We start from the raw sequence: 21144 nt of genomic DNA, 5'->3' as shown, positions 1-21144 counted from the left end.
TTCTTTCTCACAGCACTTATCTAATTTACTCATCTTCAGCTCTATCTTACATTATTTATTGAGCTCTCCAAGCTCCTTACACTTAAAAAATAAACATTAACAGGAAAATATGTGTTTGCTAAAGCAAAATATTTACTTGGTAAGATTGAATGGACAACACATTACAGAACTTCAGTCCAAATTAAAATGTCAAAGGAAATCCTGAGGCAGGGTTTTAACTTGTCAAAACTGGCGAGTTTAATAGCTGGTCTGTCTTCATTAAACTCAAGTGCAAGAACCAATAGGGGGCCTGAAATCAAAACATATGCACATTGTCACTGCCCGAAACAAAAGCATATGAAAGTCCTCTTGGGAATTAGAACTATGTGGGCAGAAGGTTTTGCTGAGTTTTGTTTTGAGTAGGAAGTATGTGCATGTGTGTGTGTGAGAGAGAAATAAACTAAGATTAGAAAGTCACTATATATTCTCAAGAGAGATGGTAATTATGAGATCATGAGAGAGAAAATCCCTGAAGAGCTCTCCTGGGTTGGCTGGTGGCCGAGCAGGGTTTGGAGCTACAAGCTTTTTCTGTCCTTTGAATCCTCCTGAACTGCGAGAGTAATTTCTGGATTCTTTTAGATAAAACAACGCTGATTCTACCACCCATGTCTTTCCCTGGCTAATAAAACTTGCAGAACTGATTTTACTGGCCATGGAGACTGAAGGAGCAGCAAATAAAGCAAACATGAGAAACTCTGCAGCTTTAAATAAGGCAAAATTTGGCACTGCCATCAGTGAATTGCATTTACAATTCCACTGTCTTTCTTTTTCCTAGGTCAATCAAGATTCATACCAATTATTTTTTCAGTGTAACCACTTGCTTTGTAATACTTAGCCTGTGATACCAAACAGCGTGATGACATACGGGTCAGTTCATAGTTATTTCAGATTTGTGCTTAAAAAGAAAAGACATCAGTTAATTAAAAAAAAAAAAGATAGCAAAACAAAAACCAACAAACCAAAAAGTGAAGCCTGCCTTCTTTAGGAAGGCCTAACGAACAATGCACACGCAAGGAAGAAAGCAACATTTAAGACTTACTGTTGCTTATATCAGTTTCCCGAATAAGAAATGATGAATATTTTTGTTAAGGACATTATAGCAGCTTTACGGATCAATATGGAGGACAGTGCTATGAAATAGTAGGTGATTTATTAGCTGTTCTTGCACAGTATAGCTATATCTGCTAGATCTGAATACTCTGAAACAAATGAAGTCAAAGCTACTCTTGAAACTTCTGAGAAAGTAGGGAGTGTAGCTTCAATATCAGCACTTGCATATGTTTATGTGTTTGTAAGCTATGGGTATTTGAGGTGTGCGTGTTTTTCCTCATCCACAACTAAGAAAACGAGCCCAGGATATCAGAGTAAATCACAGACACAGCTGACTCAGCTCAATACTGATTGTTTTCTTCCTGCTGTATACAAATACGATCGGCATGGCGTTCATCCTGAAGTAAAGGAGAAATGGGAGCAACTCAACTATGAAAACCCTGGTTATCACTCTTCGATGGAATACAGTGCATTGAAATGCATTCATGTGCTGTAAAGCGGTTGTGTGACTGAGTGTCAGTGCTGAGATTGCTCTTGTTCTGCAGACGAGGGGAACATTGTATTTCCTTTCCTCAATAAGACAAAGCAAATCTTTGGTCCGTTTATAAAACGTTTCCAGGGAAGATCAACCATGTGGAGTTTTCTCTTACAGCGCTGGCAGGGAATAGAGCGTGCAACAGCAGTGCGAGCCGCCTCAAGAGCCTGGAAATGTCGCCTCACATGGACTAAAACAGCGATCTGCGCCAAAAGCGGAGTGCAGAGGTATGCTGACGTGTTGTTAAGGGAAGAAGCGAGCTTTGGTGCTCGCCGAGGGGAGGTCAGGGGCTGCACCCTCAGCCCGGGCGTCTGCAGCCGGAGTCTCTCCCCGCCTCCAGCAGCCTTATCCCCGCCGCAGCCGAACCCCCTCTCGGTCTCTTCGTTTCCCCGGCCGCCCCCCGCTCCGCCTCCCAGTCCCGCCCGCACTGAGGGACGGGGCCGCGCCGCCACCCCCGGCCGGGGCGAGGGCGGGCCGCGTGCCGGGAGCCCGCCTCAGAGGAAGTGATGGAGGCCGAGGGAGGAGATCGAGCAGCCGCTGGTAAGAGGAGAGGGAGAGCGCCCGCCCGCCAGCTGCAACCGCGCACTTCGCGGCTTCCCCTCCTTCTCTCGCGCCGCTCGGCTCCTCTGCTGGCAGCCGCCCCGCTCGCTTCGCCTCCCTCGTGCTCTTGCACGTTGCTCACCCGCGCGGCGTGGGCGCGGTGCTCGCAGACGGCGCCCGTCCCGCTGTGCCCCGCGCTGCCCGCAGCCTCGCGCCGCGTCCTCGCGCCGCTGCGGAACGGCGGGCTCCCCGAGCTCCCCTCAGCGCCCGCCGTGGCGCTGTGAAGAAGCGGCCAAAACGCGGCCAAAGTCGCGGGCCTTCCAGGAAAACTTTGTTCCGTCGCCTGGGGTCATGGCAGGACGAGCCCCAGCGCTTCGCGACCATGCTCCCAGCGCGCAGCTTTGCAGAGGATCGCTGAGGTGAGGAGGGGCCTCAGGCGGCCCCTGTTGGGCTCCCGGCGTCCCGTCCCGCCGTGCGGAGCACGTGGCCTAACGGCTCGCCGTGTGAGAAGTAATAAAGAGCAGGGCGAGCACCGTCTAAGCACACTTATACGTCTTTAAGGCCAAATTGCGGGCTGTGTTTAAGCGCTTCCCCGGGGGGCAGCAGAACATGGCGTCGGGGACACGAGGAGCGGGGAGCACGTTGCTTTCTGACCGCGGACGAACACTTAGTTGGGTTATTTTGGTGTAGAGAGGAGGTGTAGAAGGCTTTTTCTGTGGTACGTGGGTGCTTGTCCCTTTAGAAAATTCTTTGTTAATCGTGAGATGGATATAGGACAAGAAACGCGCCGTCTCTAATGATTAATTCAAAAGAAAACCTTTGCCCCTTCGCTTTCAGCGGCCGTAGATTTGGTGCTGTTTGTGGCAGCTGCCAAAGAGGCTCTGAGAGCCCAGCGGGGGGAGCTGCGGGTTGCCTTCCAGGTGCAACACTGAAGCGAATAGACATGGCTAGTGCCCAGGTGGCACCACTGCTGGTGCCTGGGGCTCTTATTTTAGGACCAACTCAACGCAAACTGTCACAGATTTCCAAGGCAGTCCAGTGTGTGAGGCGTCCTGGTGTGTATTTGACGAGGAGCTCTTCCAGCAATCTCCGTGCATGCGCCGTTTGGATAAGGGCCCATTGCATCCCCTCGGTTAGCTTTTGCACTGCTTTCCCTCTTGCTCTGGTTTTATGCTCTTCTTTCTTAATTTGTCACACCAGCAGGTAAATGGAGAGAAAGTGAATTTATCTTCTGAAACGCATTTTAAGTTGCTACCATTTATCTAAAGCACCTACTTCATCCCCTTCAGTAAGGTAATGATGCTGTTCATTAGTTCCTCTAACTGCTCATGGCTAAATGCGCTGTGGTCAGAATGCTCTATTTTTTCCCCTCCTGTCAGCCACTTGTGGAGGTCAAACATTGATAATGATTGGGTGTTGTTTTTCTTTCTTCTTCTTCTTCTTTTTTTTTTTTTTTGAATATTCTTAATTCTGCTCATGTTTTTAAATACAATATCTCTAATGAGTGGGACTTGGTTTTTCATGTCTCAGCAAATGTACCATTGGGTGCTTCACGTACATCTACTTTTTTTTTTCCCCTGATTTCTTCATTACTTCATTAAATGGAATGTTTGGAAGAGTTATTCCTCTCCTTGGACAGATGTCATTGTTTGTAGCCATCATTTGAATTTTGACTTAGTTATTCAATTAATTGCATATCCATATGTAACAATAGAATGAGTACAGGTTGAGCATACAGCACACTTCAAGAAAATATTGGATTCAACTATTAGCTTTTCTTGTGCAAATGGTACTTTCCAGGTTATGTCTTGCTATAATGAGGTGGTACAACTCTGCATGTTCTTGAGGTCAGCTGTTCCTGTAACTTTTTCATGAAGCAAGACATGCAAGGTTTCTAAGTTCCCATATAGATCCTAGACAAACCTTGCCATTGAAAAGCAGACCACACGTTGACATAGAACTGGATGTTCTTGTTATAAATTCAGCCTTCTCACAAGTATTTTTCTTATTTCAGAGCATTTTGAGAGTCAGGTTTTATGTGTTCACCATCTAACAGCAAGGCTGCAAAAGACAATCAGTGCCTAACAGCATTTATATGATTCCAGAGCCTGAGAAGTGGGTGGTTGCTACATGATAGACCCATACATCTAGCTTAACAATTGCACTAATGGAGTTTTAAATTTCCATCTGCCTCGATGTGAATCAGTTAGTGGAAGGGCAGCACCCTGAAAGGTGGAAACTCAAAATCATGATAGTGTGGATGCACATTTGGAAGACCTACGCAAGGTTCTAACTTAGAGTCTGATCAGCAACCTCATTCCTTCAGTATAACTATCATCTATGGAGGAGAGAGAGTTTTACTCTGACTGAGGAGAATGCTTTCTAGGAGGTAAGGGTTTCAAGAACCTTTTTACTTTCTTTGCCACAGGGGAGGCAGGTTACTGTAACCATGCTTTAACATAAGTGTGTAGTTATGGCCTAGAAGGAAAGGAAGCAGGAAATAAAATCCTTTCTCCTTGAAAATACTTTCCTAAAATAAAAAATACACTCAAAATCCCAGCAAACAAATCTGAGTCTCTTTTCATAATAGCATTTCAGTGAGCGTACACCTTCCCCTGGGGAGGGAGTATAAGAGAACAAACCGCAGGAGAACGTTTTGCCTGTTTAAATTTCAAGGGGGAAGATGTGTAGCCTTTACACCTACGAGTGTGTTATCAGAACCTGCTGAGAACACATTGCTGTGTATTTTCTGCATTGTATAGGAGTTGCACACCAAGAATCTCCCAAACATTTCTAGTGGCATGCCCTAGTCACAGTCCTTACATATTGTGTTTGCAAAATGATTGGCAGACCCTCAGGTCACCAGTATCCAAAGTAAACTGTCCTGCTCACTTAACTGGAGAGGTCTGTGGATGCTTAAAAATGTTGTTTGTAACCTTTGAAACTGCTGCCTGGTGGCTGGTCTTTATAGTATTACCAACAACAGATGGCAAATGGCTCTGCTGATGTAGTTCTTGCTAGTGTTTCATTCCTGTGAAGTTCCACAGTCTCAAAGTCTCAGAAAATGCCTCCATATTTTTTTCTGCGTAATGATTTCAAGCCAAACTAAATAAAAACATCTTATCAAATTCAAATTCCCATGGTGTCATGTGACATTTTTGTAATGATTGCCTTGCAGCAGTTTCAGATAAGTGCACGTTTGGTAGCAATTTAAGGCCTGTGTCCTTTAAGTAATGCTTATTAGTACGCAACAGATGCCATTTAGAAACATTATGCCTTTTAATAGGCTCTGCTTTTAGACTACATTTTCTCATTCCAGGCAGGCTGTGGATCAGGCAAGCTTGGAGGTATGCTGTCGCTTATGCAAAGCCTAAGTCAATTTTCTGCTCTGAAGTCAAGCCATGTGTTTTTCCTTGTTTCTTCCATTCTGGTCATAGCTGCCTGGTGTTCCCCCCCCCCCCCCCCACCCAAGTCATATCTTTGGCTGATTTTCAAGGCATTACAATCAAACCCTTTTGCATTTTTAACCACCATCAGTGGTTTCTTTTGTCCTTACAGAAGAGTCTGTGTAAACTGAATTTAAGCAATCTCAGCTTTACTATCAAGAGCACAGCAAGTGTGGAGTTAGCTCTCTATTGCCAGCCTGTCCTTCCTTCTCTGCTTCTGTCTCCTCCCAAAATGAAATAAAGGAAAAAGCAGAACCATGCTGATTTTGGAGCACTTTCAAAGACATGTAAAACAGCTGACACAATGGCACAGAGAAACAAGAAAGACGTTTACATATTTTCTCTGCTACATGCAGCTGTTTATTAAAGCAAGAAGTTCCAAGACAGACTAGGAGGCTTGTGATAGCTAGTATAGGTGACATATTAATTTGCAGCTGCATAATAAATTTACTAATGTGTAAATTACTATGGTAGAGGGGGTGTTTTTTTGTTTCCTTTTTATTTTGCTTAAATTAATTGCTTTATTTTGAGATTAATCTGGCTGTACAAACTGGCACTTGTAAGTAATTTGGGGGAAGGCTGCTGAGCTGTCTTAGGTAGACTTGTGTGCTTTACTGGTGGGAGCAGCAGATTTCTCATGGAAAGCGTTTGCAACTCAATCTATGGGGGATCTGAAACTGAAAATCTGTCTGGTTGTCTCATATTTTCATTACTGCTTCATTTGTATGAGGAACACTGTGCTTACTGATGGCAGACCGTGGCTTTCAGGTATCCTACATCTACCACCTGTACTGGCATAGTTTGTATGCGATGAAGGTAAAGGCTGCGTGTAGGCCCTGTGGCATTATGTCCCTCACATGTGCTCTGAGTGAAGGTAGTAACAGGGAAATGTCATTGACATGTCACTTAAACTTTAGTCCTGGTGCCAGTTTGCGAGGGTGGCTGTTTCAGTAGTAATTTTAAATGCTCTTTGGTCCTAAATTGCAGATATTTTCTGACGCGGTCGTAGCTGGCAATCTGTCTGGCATCTCCCAGTGGGATGAAATCATCTTCATGCTAGTTCGTTTTCCAAACTCATTCGTCATTTCCTACCATTTCGCTATTCCTTGTTTATCACGATGTGAGGTATTATCTTCCTCTTTTCCCTTATACTGTGGGATGACTTCTAGACAGTTTGTGTCCTCCTCTCTGCCTTCCGTCTTTGTAAAGTATTGAATTAATGCTATCACATTTGAACCGGTAATTCCTAAAAGCTCTTCTGCTGTTCACTGCATCTTTTCTGTCATTTTCCTTCAATTCAACCTCTTTGAATAATGAATGTACTTCAGAGATACATTTCAGTGTCATTCGGGGCCTCCCATTCTTTGAGAGTCAAACTCTAATTTGAGGTCAGGCTGAGCAATATGAATTTCTGCTGGCACAGCTATTTTGGCTGTGGGTATGATGAAGTGAGTTGTATCAGTGACAGAGCTGTGCTGGAAAAAAGCCCCTGATGTGGACACAGTTGTTTAGAAAAACTTCATTCTTTGTTTGCATATTTGATTTTGTTTAGTGGTGGATGAATAATCGAGTTGGCAAATGTGGACGTTCTTTAGATATCCCAGAAAATCCTTACCACTGTTACCTCCACAGCCTTCAGCAGTTGCAGTTAGACTTGTGCAGAAACACGTCTGCCCATTTCTTAGTTGTATGGAAAACAGTACGTATTGAGAACCTCATTCTGATGTTCACAGATTCAGAGGTGTTCGCAGCAACCTCACCCCATTAATGAAATGTCTTTGACAAAATCCCTGTGTGAACTGGAACCTTAAAGGCTTTATTTGTTGCAGTCCTCAATGTCACTTCATGACTGTGTCTTCTCTGGGTTATTCTTTAAGCTCTGCCTCTTTTTAGCGTTGATGCTCTGTGAAAAAGGCAGTTACGTGTGCAGCAGTATGAGTTCAGATATGTCATGGTTACAGCTGGTAGCACTTCCATAGTTTTGCAGCACACTGCAGTATTTCTTTATAAAAGTCTGTTTCTGGGCCATAGTATCTCAGCTTTTTTCAATTACATTAGGTTAGAGCTTTGTGCAAAACATGCCAGGCCAGATGTGCATTTTGTGTGTTAAATGACAGGAGTAGGCTGTTTACATAGATGTGTTTTAATCTATCTGTACTATGAACTGAGTGTGACTTGAGTTTTTTTTACATGTAGCACTGCTAATAATCTTTCTGAAGGAAAGTACACATAGATGAGACCTGTGAGAGGTGTGGGAGTGCTGCAGGTTAGGGTTGGTCAGCGCCATTTTGTGATCCCTCCAGTGTACGCTTGCTTTCCTCCATTTGAAAGCATATTAAACAACGTGGTTCCATCCAGGCAGTTTTCCAAAATAGCTAAATAATCAAACCAATTATTGAATTCATTTGCCTATTTTTTTCCCCCCTACATTTCATAAATTGCAGATTACTGTGACAAATTTTGGAAACTGAATGAGATGTGGACACAGACCCCAGTCATGTCACGAGGTTCTGATGGCCTCCAAAGCTCCTTGAGGAAAGTGGAAATGGAAGCTGTTGGACGCCCGTGCTTATGTTCATTCTGCTGAATTTATGTGGATTCTTAGAGCTTTTTTATTCCCTTTTCCTAAATTAGTAGTAAAAATGTATTAGTGTGAATGGGATAGCTAATATGACAGCATCCTGCGGTTGGAATGCTTGATGTTTGATCTGCGCTGCGTTTGAGTGACAGGACTTGCAATAATGATATGTATAGCTACAGCTGAACTCATGTTTAAACTTTGGTTTCTTAACTGAGAATGCTATTAGGATTATTTCCCTACATTTCTGCCTTCATTTCTGCATTTCACAGCAGAAAATTATCTACAGTCAGAAACTTGTATTTATTTTATCTTTTTTCATCATTTGAATTGTGATAGAATAATGATTAATACATAAGTGGCATTTTTCAATCAGACATAGCAACATGCTAATGTCAGTGTGGGTTTCTTCATCCTTTATGTTCTGAGTGGGATTGCTCTGTTTGTAATGGTGAAAAGTGATGCAGTGGGGAAGAGCACTGTTTTCATTAATGACGTACAGCATGTGGTTAAGGGCTGCCTTGCCAGGTTGGCCGACTATCACACCACAGCATTTGCCCGTTAGCTCCACTGCCATCACACATTGTTATGATACTGCAGTTTCACTTACACTAGAACTTGGGTTTTTGACATGAACTTGCTCGATTAAAGTCAGGATATGAGAGTCAGGTTCTGCATGTATTCCTGGGAGTGTGCCAAAGACCTCTTCCTTCCTTTGCAAGGTTAAACAAATATGGCTGTCTAATGATAACCACATGCATGGCTCAAGCTCATTGGAAGGAGTGGAGGAGTTGGTGTTAAGCACTGCTGTTCACCAGAGCTCCTGCTCCTGTGAGAGACTAGTGGAAAGTGCTTCTGTTACATATACGCAGTCTACAAGAGCAGTAACTGTTGTCTTCAGGTCCTGGACCCATCGTGGTTTTGCTGCTTCAGTGGCGGTGGCAGTCCACAGGAGAACAGAGAACGATTCATGCTACATAATTTGTCTTTTTATGTTGTGACTTCGGAGAGACTGATAAGAAAAACGTCACAGCCTTTTGAAGTGGCAGATAAGACATACGCTTAACAGATAAGAACTGAGATGGAAGATGAAGTGATTTGTCGAGGGCCACAAAAACACACCTGTGGTAGGAATAAATTGTAGGGGCTCTGGTTTCAGTTTCCTCTTTCAATCACAGAACCATTCTCCTCTAAGAATTGATATGACATACAGTCTTTTTGTGTTGGTGTACATATGTTTGTCACATATTGCAAAGTGTTTTTTGATTAAAGAAAAAAGTGGAAAATGCTTCTTGGACAGCACAAACCCATGATACTGTCAAAAGCACTTAAAATCTGCTGAAGTGTGGGATTTTTTTTTTTAAATTGTGAAATATATTGGCATGCAAATAAAGCCAATAAATAAATAAAACCAGTGCTGCTATTGCAAGCATTACAAGTGGCAAAATTGAATAACATCTGAGACTAAAAACTTAGAAATGTTACATTGTTTTTTTATATCTTTTTGACATCATTACGAACCACATCTTTCATTCTTTTACACGTGAATGCAGTGCAATTAGCAGAGATAGGTACAAATGGATGCACAGTACAGACAAATGGTGTGGTGACTGATGGCTGTTCTGTAAACATGTGTTTCTTAATGGATGCATGTAGTATCGTTCTCTGTGTTTGTGGAACATGAAAAAGTAGTTGTAGGATAAATGATTAATTTACTTCAGACGTAACTCTCGTTTCATGCTTCATCCACAGTGAGGTTGATGTATTTTGCTTTACAAATCTGGCTGCATCTTAAATGCTCTTACAAATTTCTAAAATGCTCTTTTCAACTCCTTCTTGGAAATATCAGCTCATCTTAATTTGTCTTTGTCAACCCAGTGGTGGGTCTAGTCTGAAATCTCTGTGTTACCAGTGTGATGGCTGACCGACTCAGTATTGATAAGCTACATATGAATGCAGGAATAGTGAAATTTTTAGCTACAACTATGTCTTGTTTAATAAATGATGCGTTGTGTTCATGATCAGAAGGAACTAAGTATATTGGCAGTACATACTAATATGAAATTTACACAGGTATTTAAAACATCTTTACAAAGAGATGGAACTGAGTGTCCCAAATTGTAACTGATTTGTTAGGCAGTGACAAAATGGTAAGGCTAACAAGTAGGGTACTAAAATGACTAGTCTAGTCAAAAAGAGCCTGAGGAATGTGATAGGGATTTCAGCTGCTGGAGCATCACGTTCATGTAAGCCTACAGTTATCTGTATTCTAGTTAAGTTATTTCTATTACAATATAGAGTTGAGTTGCAGGGGATGTGGAAGAATTGTCAAAAAGAATCAGTTGAAGCATTTCATTTACCTTTGGGCATTCCTGCACTCTGCAGTTTCACTTGTGGATTTTCACATACAAGTGTGTGCACCATGTGTTTTCTGTTGTATTGAGAATAAATTCTTTTGCCCATGGAAAAATATTTCCTGCTTACTTCAACTGATCAGATGACAGTCTTGTTGAATCTGTAATGATGAGGGTCTGTCTCTAGTCTACAGAAATAATTTTCTAGTTCAAGATGGAATATTGCCTTCTGTTTTGTGATTCCAATCTTTATTTATCTACCCAGAGCAGAATGTAAGAATGTTAATCAAATCTATCTGGATTCCCACATATTGATTTTTTTGGATCCTACGTGAAGAGAACTTCATCTGACTTCTACCCCTACAAGAAAAATATTTGTCCACTTCATGGAACGCCCATAAAAGTCAGCTGTCTTGTCTGGCGAAAATAAAAAACCCTTAGTTTTTAGGGATTGGGACTGAAGCAAGGGGCCTTGGTTTACATGGATTAGTCAAACTGTGATGTTTCAGGCTGGCATACATACAGGTGCTGGAGTTTGGTATCCCATAAGGATGACTGAGTATGGGCAGTGCCTGCTTGCTGCTGTAGCTGTTTGTAGCTGCAGCTTTTCACATCAGATACCAGATTCTTAGTGCAAGTTGATGGCAAGTTATTACCAACATGAGAGGTAATGCACTTATGTATACAAGCTGAGAGTATGGCCCAGACTACTTTGTGGGAACAAGAGAGTGAAGAATTACCATCTTAATTTTTGCTTTAAAATCCATTCTTCATGCTCGAAATCAAATTGCAGCCATTCAGTTTTCTATTTTAATTAATTAATTTATCTCCAGGTAAGTTTTTTTCAGTAGAGCTGCATCCACTTCTTCCTCTGTTACCCTGAATGCTGGAGCCCCACAAGACAAAGACTGGTAGCTGTCTGTTGCCTGCAACCCCCTCCTCATCATGCTGTTGCAGGAGCTGTCTATACGATGTGTTGACCAACATTGGCAGCCACCGCACTGTGAATACCTGGAATCCCTCTAATGCAGTAGGCCTCCGTTCTAAATTTACTCTGCTTCTGGTTTATGGCCCTTCCTCTGTGTCTGCAGCGAGAGGCCCCTTCTTTATGACTCACCCTCCCGCCCCCCTCCGCTCCCTGCTCTGATGGTAACCCTTTGTGCACATGGCTTGGGTGGAAAATGTGCTCGCTAGGTGTCAGCTGATTGGCTGCAACAACGTGCTCCTTTGTTGTCACTATGTAAGATCCAGTTTGAATGAAATCCCGTAATTGAAATTAAGTAAAAAGGCTGTCCTTGGGACATGGCAATTTTCGTATCCCAAGATGCTGGTAGGGGCCTCAGACTGAAGTGCCCACAGGAGAATAGTGCTGCTTTCCTTCAAAGCAAATTTAAATTATTTTGCTATTGATTTTGGAAACTTTATAATGTCCTGCTAGCCAGCAATAATTATTGCTGTAGTCAAATGCCTAATAATAAGTTATACTTAGACTATGTCAGGGTTTTTGTTTTTGCTTTTGGTTCCGTAGACAAAAAAAGCATACGGAAAGTGTGTACACAGAAGAGGAAGTATAATTTCTGCACTTTGTTCTGGGGAAAACCGGGAAACACAGTTGATGTAAGCAAATTCAAGCGAACTCTGTGATCCTTCTACTGCCTATGGCAGCTGTACAGTAGAAGTGGTAAGTGCACGTGTGTGCAAATTTTGGGTGGATGTTCTCAGAATCTGGCTTTAGTAGGACTGACTTGTTGAGGACGCTCTGAGGCACCAGAAGTTAGATACCTGCAATGGTGTTGTCCTGAAGGATCCCCCCACCTCCTCCTTTGATTTTCCCTTTGTAGGAACATGCGCTCCTAACTCACTTGGCCTTCCTGTGTAATACTCTGAAAATGTCCAAGTTAGATGGAAGTCTAAAAGCAATTTTTGGAGAAAAAATTACTTCTATGGAAGGCTGAATTACTGAAATGTTTCAAATTTTTTTTTAAGTATCTCGTTATTTAATTTGTGATGTTATTTTATTCTTCTTTTGTGTTGCCATTCCTGTAGAGTGCAAGCATACTAGGTACCAGAAAGTTACTGTAAACTTGAAGGTGGTAATTATTTTGTTCACTGAGGAGAAAGCATTAATGCACTCAGTAAGTTGTTTTGGCTTAACAATGGCAGAGTAACGCCTTGTAAGCAGCATCTCATGAACAGTATTTATCAGCATAATCGGTATTTTTCTTTGTTCTAAACTGAAGTCTTATGTGCTGCTCTTTAGCTGCCCTTTAATAAAAATTCTTGATTTCTTCCTTCCTTCCTATGGCTTCGTATGTGTGGTTGGTGTTGTTAAACACTATGCAGGGATGTCTGCAGCAGAAGAAAACTGCTACAGCTAAGTACTGGCTGGGATTCTACAATGCGACTCAACGTGCAGTGTTGCAATGCTTCTTTCTCTCATTTTTGTCACGGAACAGTGGCTTCTGTTCAGCATTCTGACTACAGAGCTTTGCTGTCAAGGCTCAGGCTGTAAGCCTGATTGCTTGCAAGGGCAGGAAAATAGTGCCTAACGTATTTTAAGCAGTGCTGGGCGATGCTGTATCAGTTGTAGTTTTTTACCTTCTGGTAAGGAATCAGATCTTAGTCACTGCCAGTGGGAGGATGGTGGGACAGTGGAAGAATGGTCTGACCTTGTCCTGCAAATCCCATGCTCTTCTTTCTGTGGAAAGGTCTTGCTTTCAATATCGTACTTTCATCATCTGTAGTTTCTGAGTCTTGATGTAGACAGTTCTTACAATGGCCCTCATGAGACTGTTCATTGTCTCAGACATTTACTTTGCACTTACTATTAGCGTAGTTATTTCACATTAACCTTGGGTCATTGAAACTGCCACGTGAAGGGAAACCATGATTAAAAATGCAGGATTCAGAATTAATACTCGAACTACACCAGTGTGTTGGAAGATTTTTGTCCTCAGTTTCGGGCGTAGAAGAGCTGTAGATGTGGCTTGTTGATTGAAAGCACCTTAAATTGAAAATATTTCCTTCCTATGACAGAAGACCTGGAGAATACTATTTGGTCTGCTAACTCATTGATTCTAATGTTCTTTTTCTTCAACTGGTGATGAACCACTGATCAGTGTGACTTCTTGTATAGGAAGGAAGATGTTTGGAATTTGCATTTAGATGGCAGGCATCAGATGTACGTAATTTTTGTTTTCATGGGATTAACAAATACCTTGAATATATATCCTACAGCATCCTGTCACATGGAAAGAGAACTGTGTTGCATAAAAGTTGGGATTTGCTATTTTGGGAACACTTCTGTGTGTAAATACTTTAATTTTTAGGACATTATTTATATGTTTTAAAAGTGCCCAATTGAAATGAGTCAAAAAAGAGAAGGAGATAACTAACTATACAACAGGTCATGGTCTAACCCAGAAGGGAGTGGCCTTCCAAGAAGGAATTGGACTTCTGTTTTCTTGTGGTTTCAGACAGTACTAAAAGTCACATTGTGTTTTGACGGTTTTTTTTTTTTTTTTAACAGCTTTAAAGCAATTTATTTAACACCTACAGAAATTTAAGATTCTGCTTGTTGAATTCAAAGAAAGTCAATGTGATTTGATGCTGTCATGGTGCTACTTTGTAAAATTGCAGATGCTAAGAAAACTGTGGTTTTAAAATTCATATTTATTACCTTGCTTTAAAAGTAAAAATATCTTGTGTTTTATTTTAACTGCAGGTTGCCGTTATTTGGTAGATACAGTAGCAGGAGATCCTGAGGTGCTGCAAGCAGATGCTGAAACATACTATGAAAAACTGTTGAAGCAGTCGTCATCTGCTCCTGACATTTTTTCCATCCCTGGAGGAGAAAAGGTAATAAGCTGTTGTTTTTCATTCTACAAGTTAGATATTTGCAAACTAGTTCGTTGGTTCTATTCATAGTCCATTTGTGAATAGGGGCAAACTGCTGTGACCGGATTACAAACCTCTTAAAATCAGTAAATTCTGCATTATTTCAAATAGTTTACATGCTGCAAATTAGAGAGAAGCTTAAGCTAAAAGTCTAAAACCCTCTAAGTGTGGATAAAGGTTTGAAGTACTTAGCTGAACTTTACACATTGACCTACCTCCTTAGAGGACTGGATCAAATGTGAGCTTGATAGCAGTTTATACCATGGCTCTGCTCTATTCTCCCTCTACTGGCAGTTTACAAAGGTATTGCTATATTGACTATTTTTTTGTTTCCATCCTTTCTAATTGTAGCATCAGTGATGCTGAATATGGATTCTCTCAGTTCAGATCAGATGAGACTAACAGATAAATGCTGTAGGTGTCAGTGATATGTGTTCCATTGCTGAGCCACCTGAGGAATGAACTGGGGATGAGAGAGCCAGCCTGTTAAATATTCTGACTTCAAGTCAACATGTGAAACCTTACTGGTTAAAACCAATATATATATGCTTAAACCTTCAATTCTGGGCATTTTCTACATGATACTGGTCTACCTGTTATTGCACAATCAAATCAGTAAGTGGGTTAGTTGAAATGAATGTTTGGGATGTGATGATTGTTCCCCAATTTAGGAAAATAACATGTAGTAGTTTCCAGAAGAATACTATTTCAGGTGGCTGGCTTCCATCTTTGAGCACTGAATGTAACTAGCTTTAAGTATTCTTTTAATGCCCTCTAGTGGACCATGTGGGGTTAAATACAAATAAACCTGACCACGCGCAGATCCCCCAGTTAGGGCTTGTGTCCTTCCATCAGCCTCTCATGCCTGCTTATACTTTCAGAAGCTTATTTTCTGTTCTGCTGGAAAGGAGGCTGAGATAAAATCCCAAGCAGTGCTGTATATGTTCTTGAAATAATTAAGCACAGTGAAATCAGTTAAAGGAGGACTTCTGGCTTTTGATTCAGAGCTGTCTTGATTCTGTGGATTGTCATCAGACCTTAAACATATCACATGACAGATTTGAGTCTCATAGCAACACATTTCTCCTTGCATTCATTTAATTCAGGTCTAATCTAATCTGCAGTCAGACAGCTCGTCAAGGACATAAATAATGGCAATGTTCACACTATATTGTTTTTTTCCTTATACTCTATCACAAATACTTCAATGGATTTTGATATTTTGTAATTAAAAATAAATTAAATGTAATATGTTAAACTCTAATTTCCAGAGAACGAGCAATCTGTTATGTACCTACAACCTTAAAGATAAGGATTTTGGTGTTTAAATAATTGGCTGTAGTTACCAGCTTTTTGTTTGTTTGTTTGTTTTTTCCCCTTTTTTCCCCTTTTCTGTGTGCATCTGAATTAAAGCAGGTTTTGAGTGGCAGGACCAGCAACCGGGCATAATTAGTATTTGTCAGCCCACTTACTCAGGTCACAGAACTTCTTTTTGGTATGTCATGATCTTTGGGCAGTCAGTCAGTACACAACCAACAAGGATTACTGCAAATCAGGATGGAGGAGCATTGTCAGAGTTCAGAAAGAAAGCTATACTTGGTTCATCCTAATGTTACGAGCACCTATGAAAAGCGCACATTACATTACAAAACAAAATAGCAATCACAGTACTGCATATAGTACTGGCCTTTCCATCACAGTAATGCTCTCAGGTGCCATTGATGCCCAAGCTGTTATATCTGTAGCATGCAACGAGAGGCTGAATTGCCAGAACAGAGTGAGATTGCAGAAGCTCATGAATACAGATTTCAAGGAGTTCTCAGTTTTTTTCCGAGAGTCCAATGTTTGCATAGATGGTCCCAGGATTCTGCCGCCGACAAACTAGTGAATGCTGGTTTCATCTTAAAGTTGTTATCTGGAGTAATCCATATTCATACTACTCCTTCCATGCACCAAGTAATATTACACGTATCACATGACTGATTTGAGTTTCATAGCAAACTGACAAATGGGTGCAATTAGAGAGAGAGGCACACCCACACATACACAATGGACCAGATTTTTCAAAGTACAGTACATACTGTGCTAAATTATGCACGCTTTTTGCCTGTACCTAAACTTCCAAGAGAGCATTTACAACATTCATATGGAAATCGTCATCTCTATGCATACAGAGCTGTTTGAGCACAGTAATTTTGTGTTTGTGTCGCATCATTTAAAAGTTTAGTCTAAGAATGAGAGATTGAAAGCTGGATTTTGATTTGAGCTTTCCCTGCAACCACCTTGTGCCAATTTATCTCCCCTCCCTGTCCCTCACAGATAAACTGCCCAGGTGCTGCCCTAACACTTTGATACTCCCTATATCCTGAGGCTTAATTCATTGTTTGCAAAACACCACAAGTACTCAGCTGGTCTGTGCTGTAAGAAGTGCAAGTTGTATTTGTTTTCAGTTGATACAAATGTGTCTGGTCTTTTGTAACACCATTTGTCCACGTGTAACAACCTTCAAAGCCCTGTAGTGTACTCGTTGTAGTAAGTCAATATTAAGTTTTTCATTTTGATAACTAATTCCTTTTAAATTGCTTGCTGATATTAGACTATTACATATGTATCACGTTCCGTTTTGAAGTTGAGGACTGAGAGGGTGTTGTGCTAAGCATATACCGTGCATGTTAGTAAGACATACTGTAAGTGCATTTAATACATGAAGTACTTCTTGCCAGCTTTGCAGTACAAACAGCTACAGGGCTTGTTTGTTTTTTTAGGTTAAACTTGAAGATTCCTGTGTGTGTTTTGTCCCCCTCTACCGAAATAGTCCTACTTGCAAAATGTTGCTGTTAACTGATCCACAGGATAAAGAGACAGGTTAGAATTGGTAAAAATATTTTGAAATTTGAGCAGTTGTACTTTCTTTTATTTTTGAGATGGACTGCTGGTTTACATACTTAAATATTTGGGATTTTGTTTTGAATATGAGGCGGATTCCCTTTACCTGTCAGGGGTTTGTTTTGGTGGGCTATTAAGTGGAATGGAGAATGGACATTGAGGGCTGTCGAATTCTATGCGCTGCTCTGCTGGTGGTTGAAAAATGACCTTGGATAAATCTCTTATTTTTTCTGGATTTGTTAAATGGGATAATAGTTTTCCAATTTAGGATGATGTGAAATGTAATGTATTGTAGTTTGGATAGAATTCTGAAATGCTTAAGTAAGAACAATATATTTGAACTCCTACAATCATAGAATGGTTGGGTTGGAAGGGACCTTTGAGATCATCTAGTTACAACCCTCCTGCCATGGGTAGGGCAACCTCCCAATGGACCAGGTTGCCCAAAGCCCCATACAGCCTGGAACTGATCACCTCCAGGAATGATGCATCCACAGCTTCTGTGGGCAACCCGTTCCAGTGCCTCATCATCCTCATAGTAATTTCTTCCTAATGTCTAATCTGCTTTAGTTTAAAATCATTTCCCCTTCTCCTATCACTGCATTACCTGTTGAAGAATTTCCATCTTTTCTTTAGGTAGAACTCAGCGTGTGCTTCCTGATGCTTCTGTCTCATGAGTCACTGCTTAGAATATCAACAGGTTCTTAAAAGATGAACGATAACTGTATTTAAGCTTTTGCTTACTGCAGTCAGGGTAGGGTTGCAGTATCTTCAAACACAATGGTTTCTTCCTACTTGCTCTCTTATGCAAGTAAATGTAGAAAAAGTAACAAACTTTAATGCCAGTCATTAGCAGGAAATTTGATTCTGACTTGCATGGTACAAAAAAATACAGGTCGTGACCCAACTAGATTAAACAACAGTTTTGGAGCTGTTGTGAAGCAAAAGTTTGCACAGTTTTTGGAGCAACTGCCACAAAGAACCTATGCTTTGTCCCGTGGTGTCACTTAGATAAGGGAATCCAGGACTTATGAAGCCTTGATTCGGTAATCCGTTAAACTTTCAGCTCCCACATGTTGCAGCAAAGTAACGACATTTGTCACTAAAAACATATATATGTATTTCTGAATGGATAGCCTGTAAGTTATGCCTGAAAGGCTTTTACAGCCTCTACTTTTAATAACACAACAGAGGAAAGGCTAGTAAGTTTTACACTCTGTGTTCAATTTCAAAGAATGTCAGATAACGATCCTGTGTTCCTAGAACAGGTACTGTTAGTACAACTACTGTTCAGTCCAAGTAATCAGGAAATTTCTTCATAAGAACAAAAAACAGATTAAAATCATCTGTGGTTAGAGGTGAACTCTGCAGTGTTTTCTAGCTCCTTTTACATACGCTTTCAATTGGAGGTTCACTAATGGGCTGTGATTCACATAGTTGAACATGGGAGACCCTTCTAAGATAAAAGTGTAGCCAAAAGACTTTATGGTCCCTCTAAAACTACTGAGAGAGAAGTACATTCCTGACATTAATTTATATATTCCATTAACATTTTTCTGAAGAGAGATAGGCTCTGGTGTGATAAATGAGAGAGAAGTGCCTACACCAGAGGCCAAACTTGCACTGAGTGCAGCTGTGCATACCTACAGACTCATGTTCAAAGGAATGTGGTTGAAAGCAGTGTTTAGTTAAGACTGCAGAAGAGGAATGGGGATACATAATGACTACATGAAAATAAAGAACTGCTAAATAAATGCAGGTGAAGGCAATGCATTTAGCACAGATCTTGAGTTGCATAGTAGTAATAGGAACAACGTATATCAATTGGATGTGTACACAGAGAAGCAGAGAAGAAAAGATTTCCACAAATAGCGAGTCAAATCCATATTGGAGACTAATGAATTAGTATTGCATAGATAAAAATGACAGACATGATGTTTATGAAGTAATATCCTCTATAATATAATTAATTCCACAGGTCTCAGAGTAAGTACTGCTGATCCAATCATTTGTTTAATGTTCTAATAATTTAGATTCTTAACAAATACAGAATTTAACAGCCTACCTACAGCTTTGACGGTGAAGAGCTTTATAGTTAGATGACATTTGATTCTTGGGCATAGGTTAAAGGGGGATTGAATCCAACACTGAGATTTATATCCGATCATTGTGACCAGATAGGTTATCCAGAATTGGTATGTAATGCATCTGAAATGACCTGCATATTTCAAAGGGAGAACAAATGGCGGCTTTTCTAAAGGCTTGGTCTTGGTTGGGAGCATTTTTAATTTATTTGTGATGGGCTGAGTATTCCGTTAGTGTATTTGTACAGCTATCTTTATGAGAAAGTAAATCGTGTTGTAAGGCCTTACAGAGCATAACATGGGTGATTAACATCTTTATCACACTAAATAAACATATCCTATTGTGGCACTTCATGTGTGCTGTATATAATAATTTACAGTAACTGCTAGATGCCATGGAACATTTATCACAAGACATTTGCAGCAACTCATTGAGTAAAACTGGAATTGTAGAAGAAAATGTAATTGGTTGCAGGAAAGATATCTATCGTAGATACTTGAGTAGCTGCCATTACTGCAGCACCTTCAAGCCTCCCAAGCTTTAAGGTATTTATTTTGATAAGACCCCCAGAGAGAGAGAGAGATGCTCTTATTCCAAAGATAGGGAACCGGGACAGACAGCTATTCAGTGCATGTCAGCACTGCGGAATGCAATTTTATGTAGTATGTCTGAGTGTGTTCTATTATCAGAGCTGACCTGAGCTTGTCTGCGTGGAAATGCTTGTTGGGGTAATTCACCATTCCCTTTTCAAGGTGTAAATGTAGCAACAGCAATCTCTGCAATCTGCAGTGTGCCATCAGTCTGAATTACTTCCAAAATTAAGGGAAAGACAGCTTCAGCTGAACTTTTAGATTCAGTATTTATTAAACAAACTCAATTTACATCTATTACATGTAGCATTTGCCTTTAATTTAGATTGTGACAGAGGGATGGGTTTCAGCTATTTGGATGAGGGCTGTGGAACAAGAAGTACCAAACTGGATGTTACTTTATTTTTTCTGCTTTTCTCTGCCTTTACTCTGTGAAGTCCTGATGTGCAATTTTCATTTGAATAATTGCACACCAGTGTGGGAACATTTGGCCAGTGTATTTTCACCTAGAAGGTAAAAATATAATCCAGACCCAGGTTGGGAAAGAATCCATGTTTGCATAGCAAAAGAATACGTTTCATAATCACAACTGCATTGTGTTTAGTGCCTAATTCAGGTTGTTATTGTTCAGTTACCCTTTCCAAATACTTGTAGTGGTATGGAATTGTTTGTTTTGCAGGCTATCGACTTCTTGCAGCACTGTGAATATTTTTGTCTCGCTGCAACTGATCCAAGTACTGAGGCTTAGCAAACTCGTGCTTACAGGGCAAGCTGCAGAACTGAGCGTGTAGATACCCCATTAGTTGTGAACTGAAAGGTGTTGGACTTAGCCATTTAACTTAGCTCTGCAGAAGCAAGATCATGTTAATCATGAATCACAGTGTGCAGGTATGTGTGTAACTTGCTGATTGGTAATTAACTTGGTCTCCTATGACGAGGTGAATGTAACCTAATGTCTTGGAAAGAACAATAACATGAGGAAATAAAAGTGAAGAGACATGCGCTTTCACGAAGCATGTTTGCATTTGAAATAGTATTCCTCAAGTTAACTATAAAATGAAAATGAGCATGGATGGATTAAACTGTGGACCAGATGTTGACTTAAAAAATGATAACAAAAAGCTAAGTACATATGTTTGCATGA

The 21144-nt window shown here is 40.7% G+C and overlaps 1 protein-coding gene across 12 annotated transcripts in view; it reads left to right on the top strand.

Annotated features, from left to right (window-relative positions):
• FAM169B (family with sequence similarity 169 member B) overlaps nucleotides 1-21144 on the top strand; it is a 266727-nt gene that overhangs the window by 6772 nt on the left and 238811 nt on the right. For 10 of the 12 annotated variants that reach the window (XR_005862587.2, XR_005862590.2, XR_005862585.2 and 7 more), the window contains 2 exons: nucleotides 14267-14400; nucleotides 17205-17304. Coding sequence is in view for 4 of the 12 variants with exons in the window: in XM_040706470.1 (XP_040562404.1) it covers nucleotides 14267-14400; nucleotides 17205-17304 (234 nt within the window). In the remaining 8 variants the exon portion in view is untranslated. Of the gene's footprint in view, nucleotides 1-2120; nucleotides 2165-3075; nucleotides 3297-14266; nucleotides 14401-17204; nucleotides 17305-21144 lie in introns of those variants that run through there. The other 2 variants (XM_413882.7, XM_015292270.4) reach the window with 2 other exon arrangements.

Source organism: Gallus gallus, chromosome 10 (assembly GCF_016699485.2).
Source record: "Gallus gallus isolate bGalGal1 chromosome 10, bGalGal1.mat.broiler.GRCg7b, whole genome shotgun sequence".
Lineage (NCBI taxonomy): Eukaryota > Metazoa > Chordata > Aves > Galliformes > Phasianidae > Gallus > Gallus gallus.
This window is presented reverse-complemented; position numbering and strand designations above follow the sequence as displayed.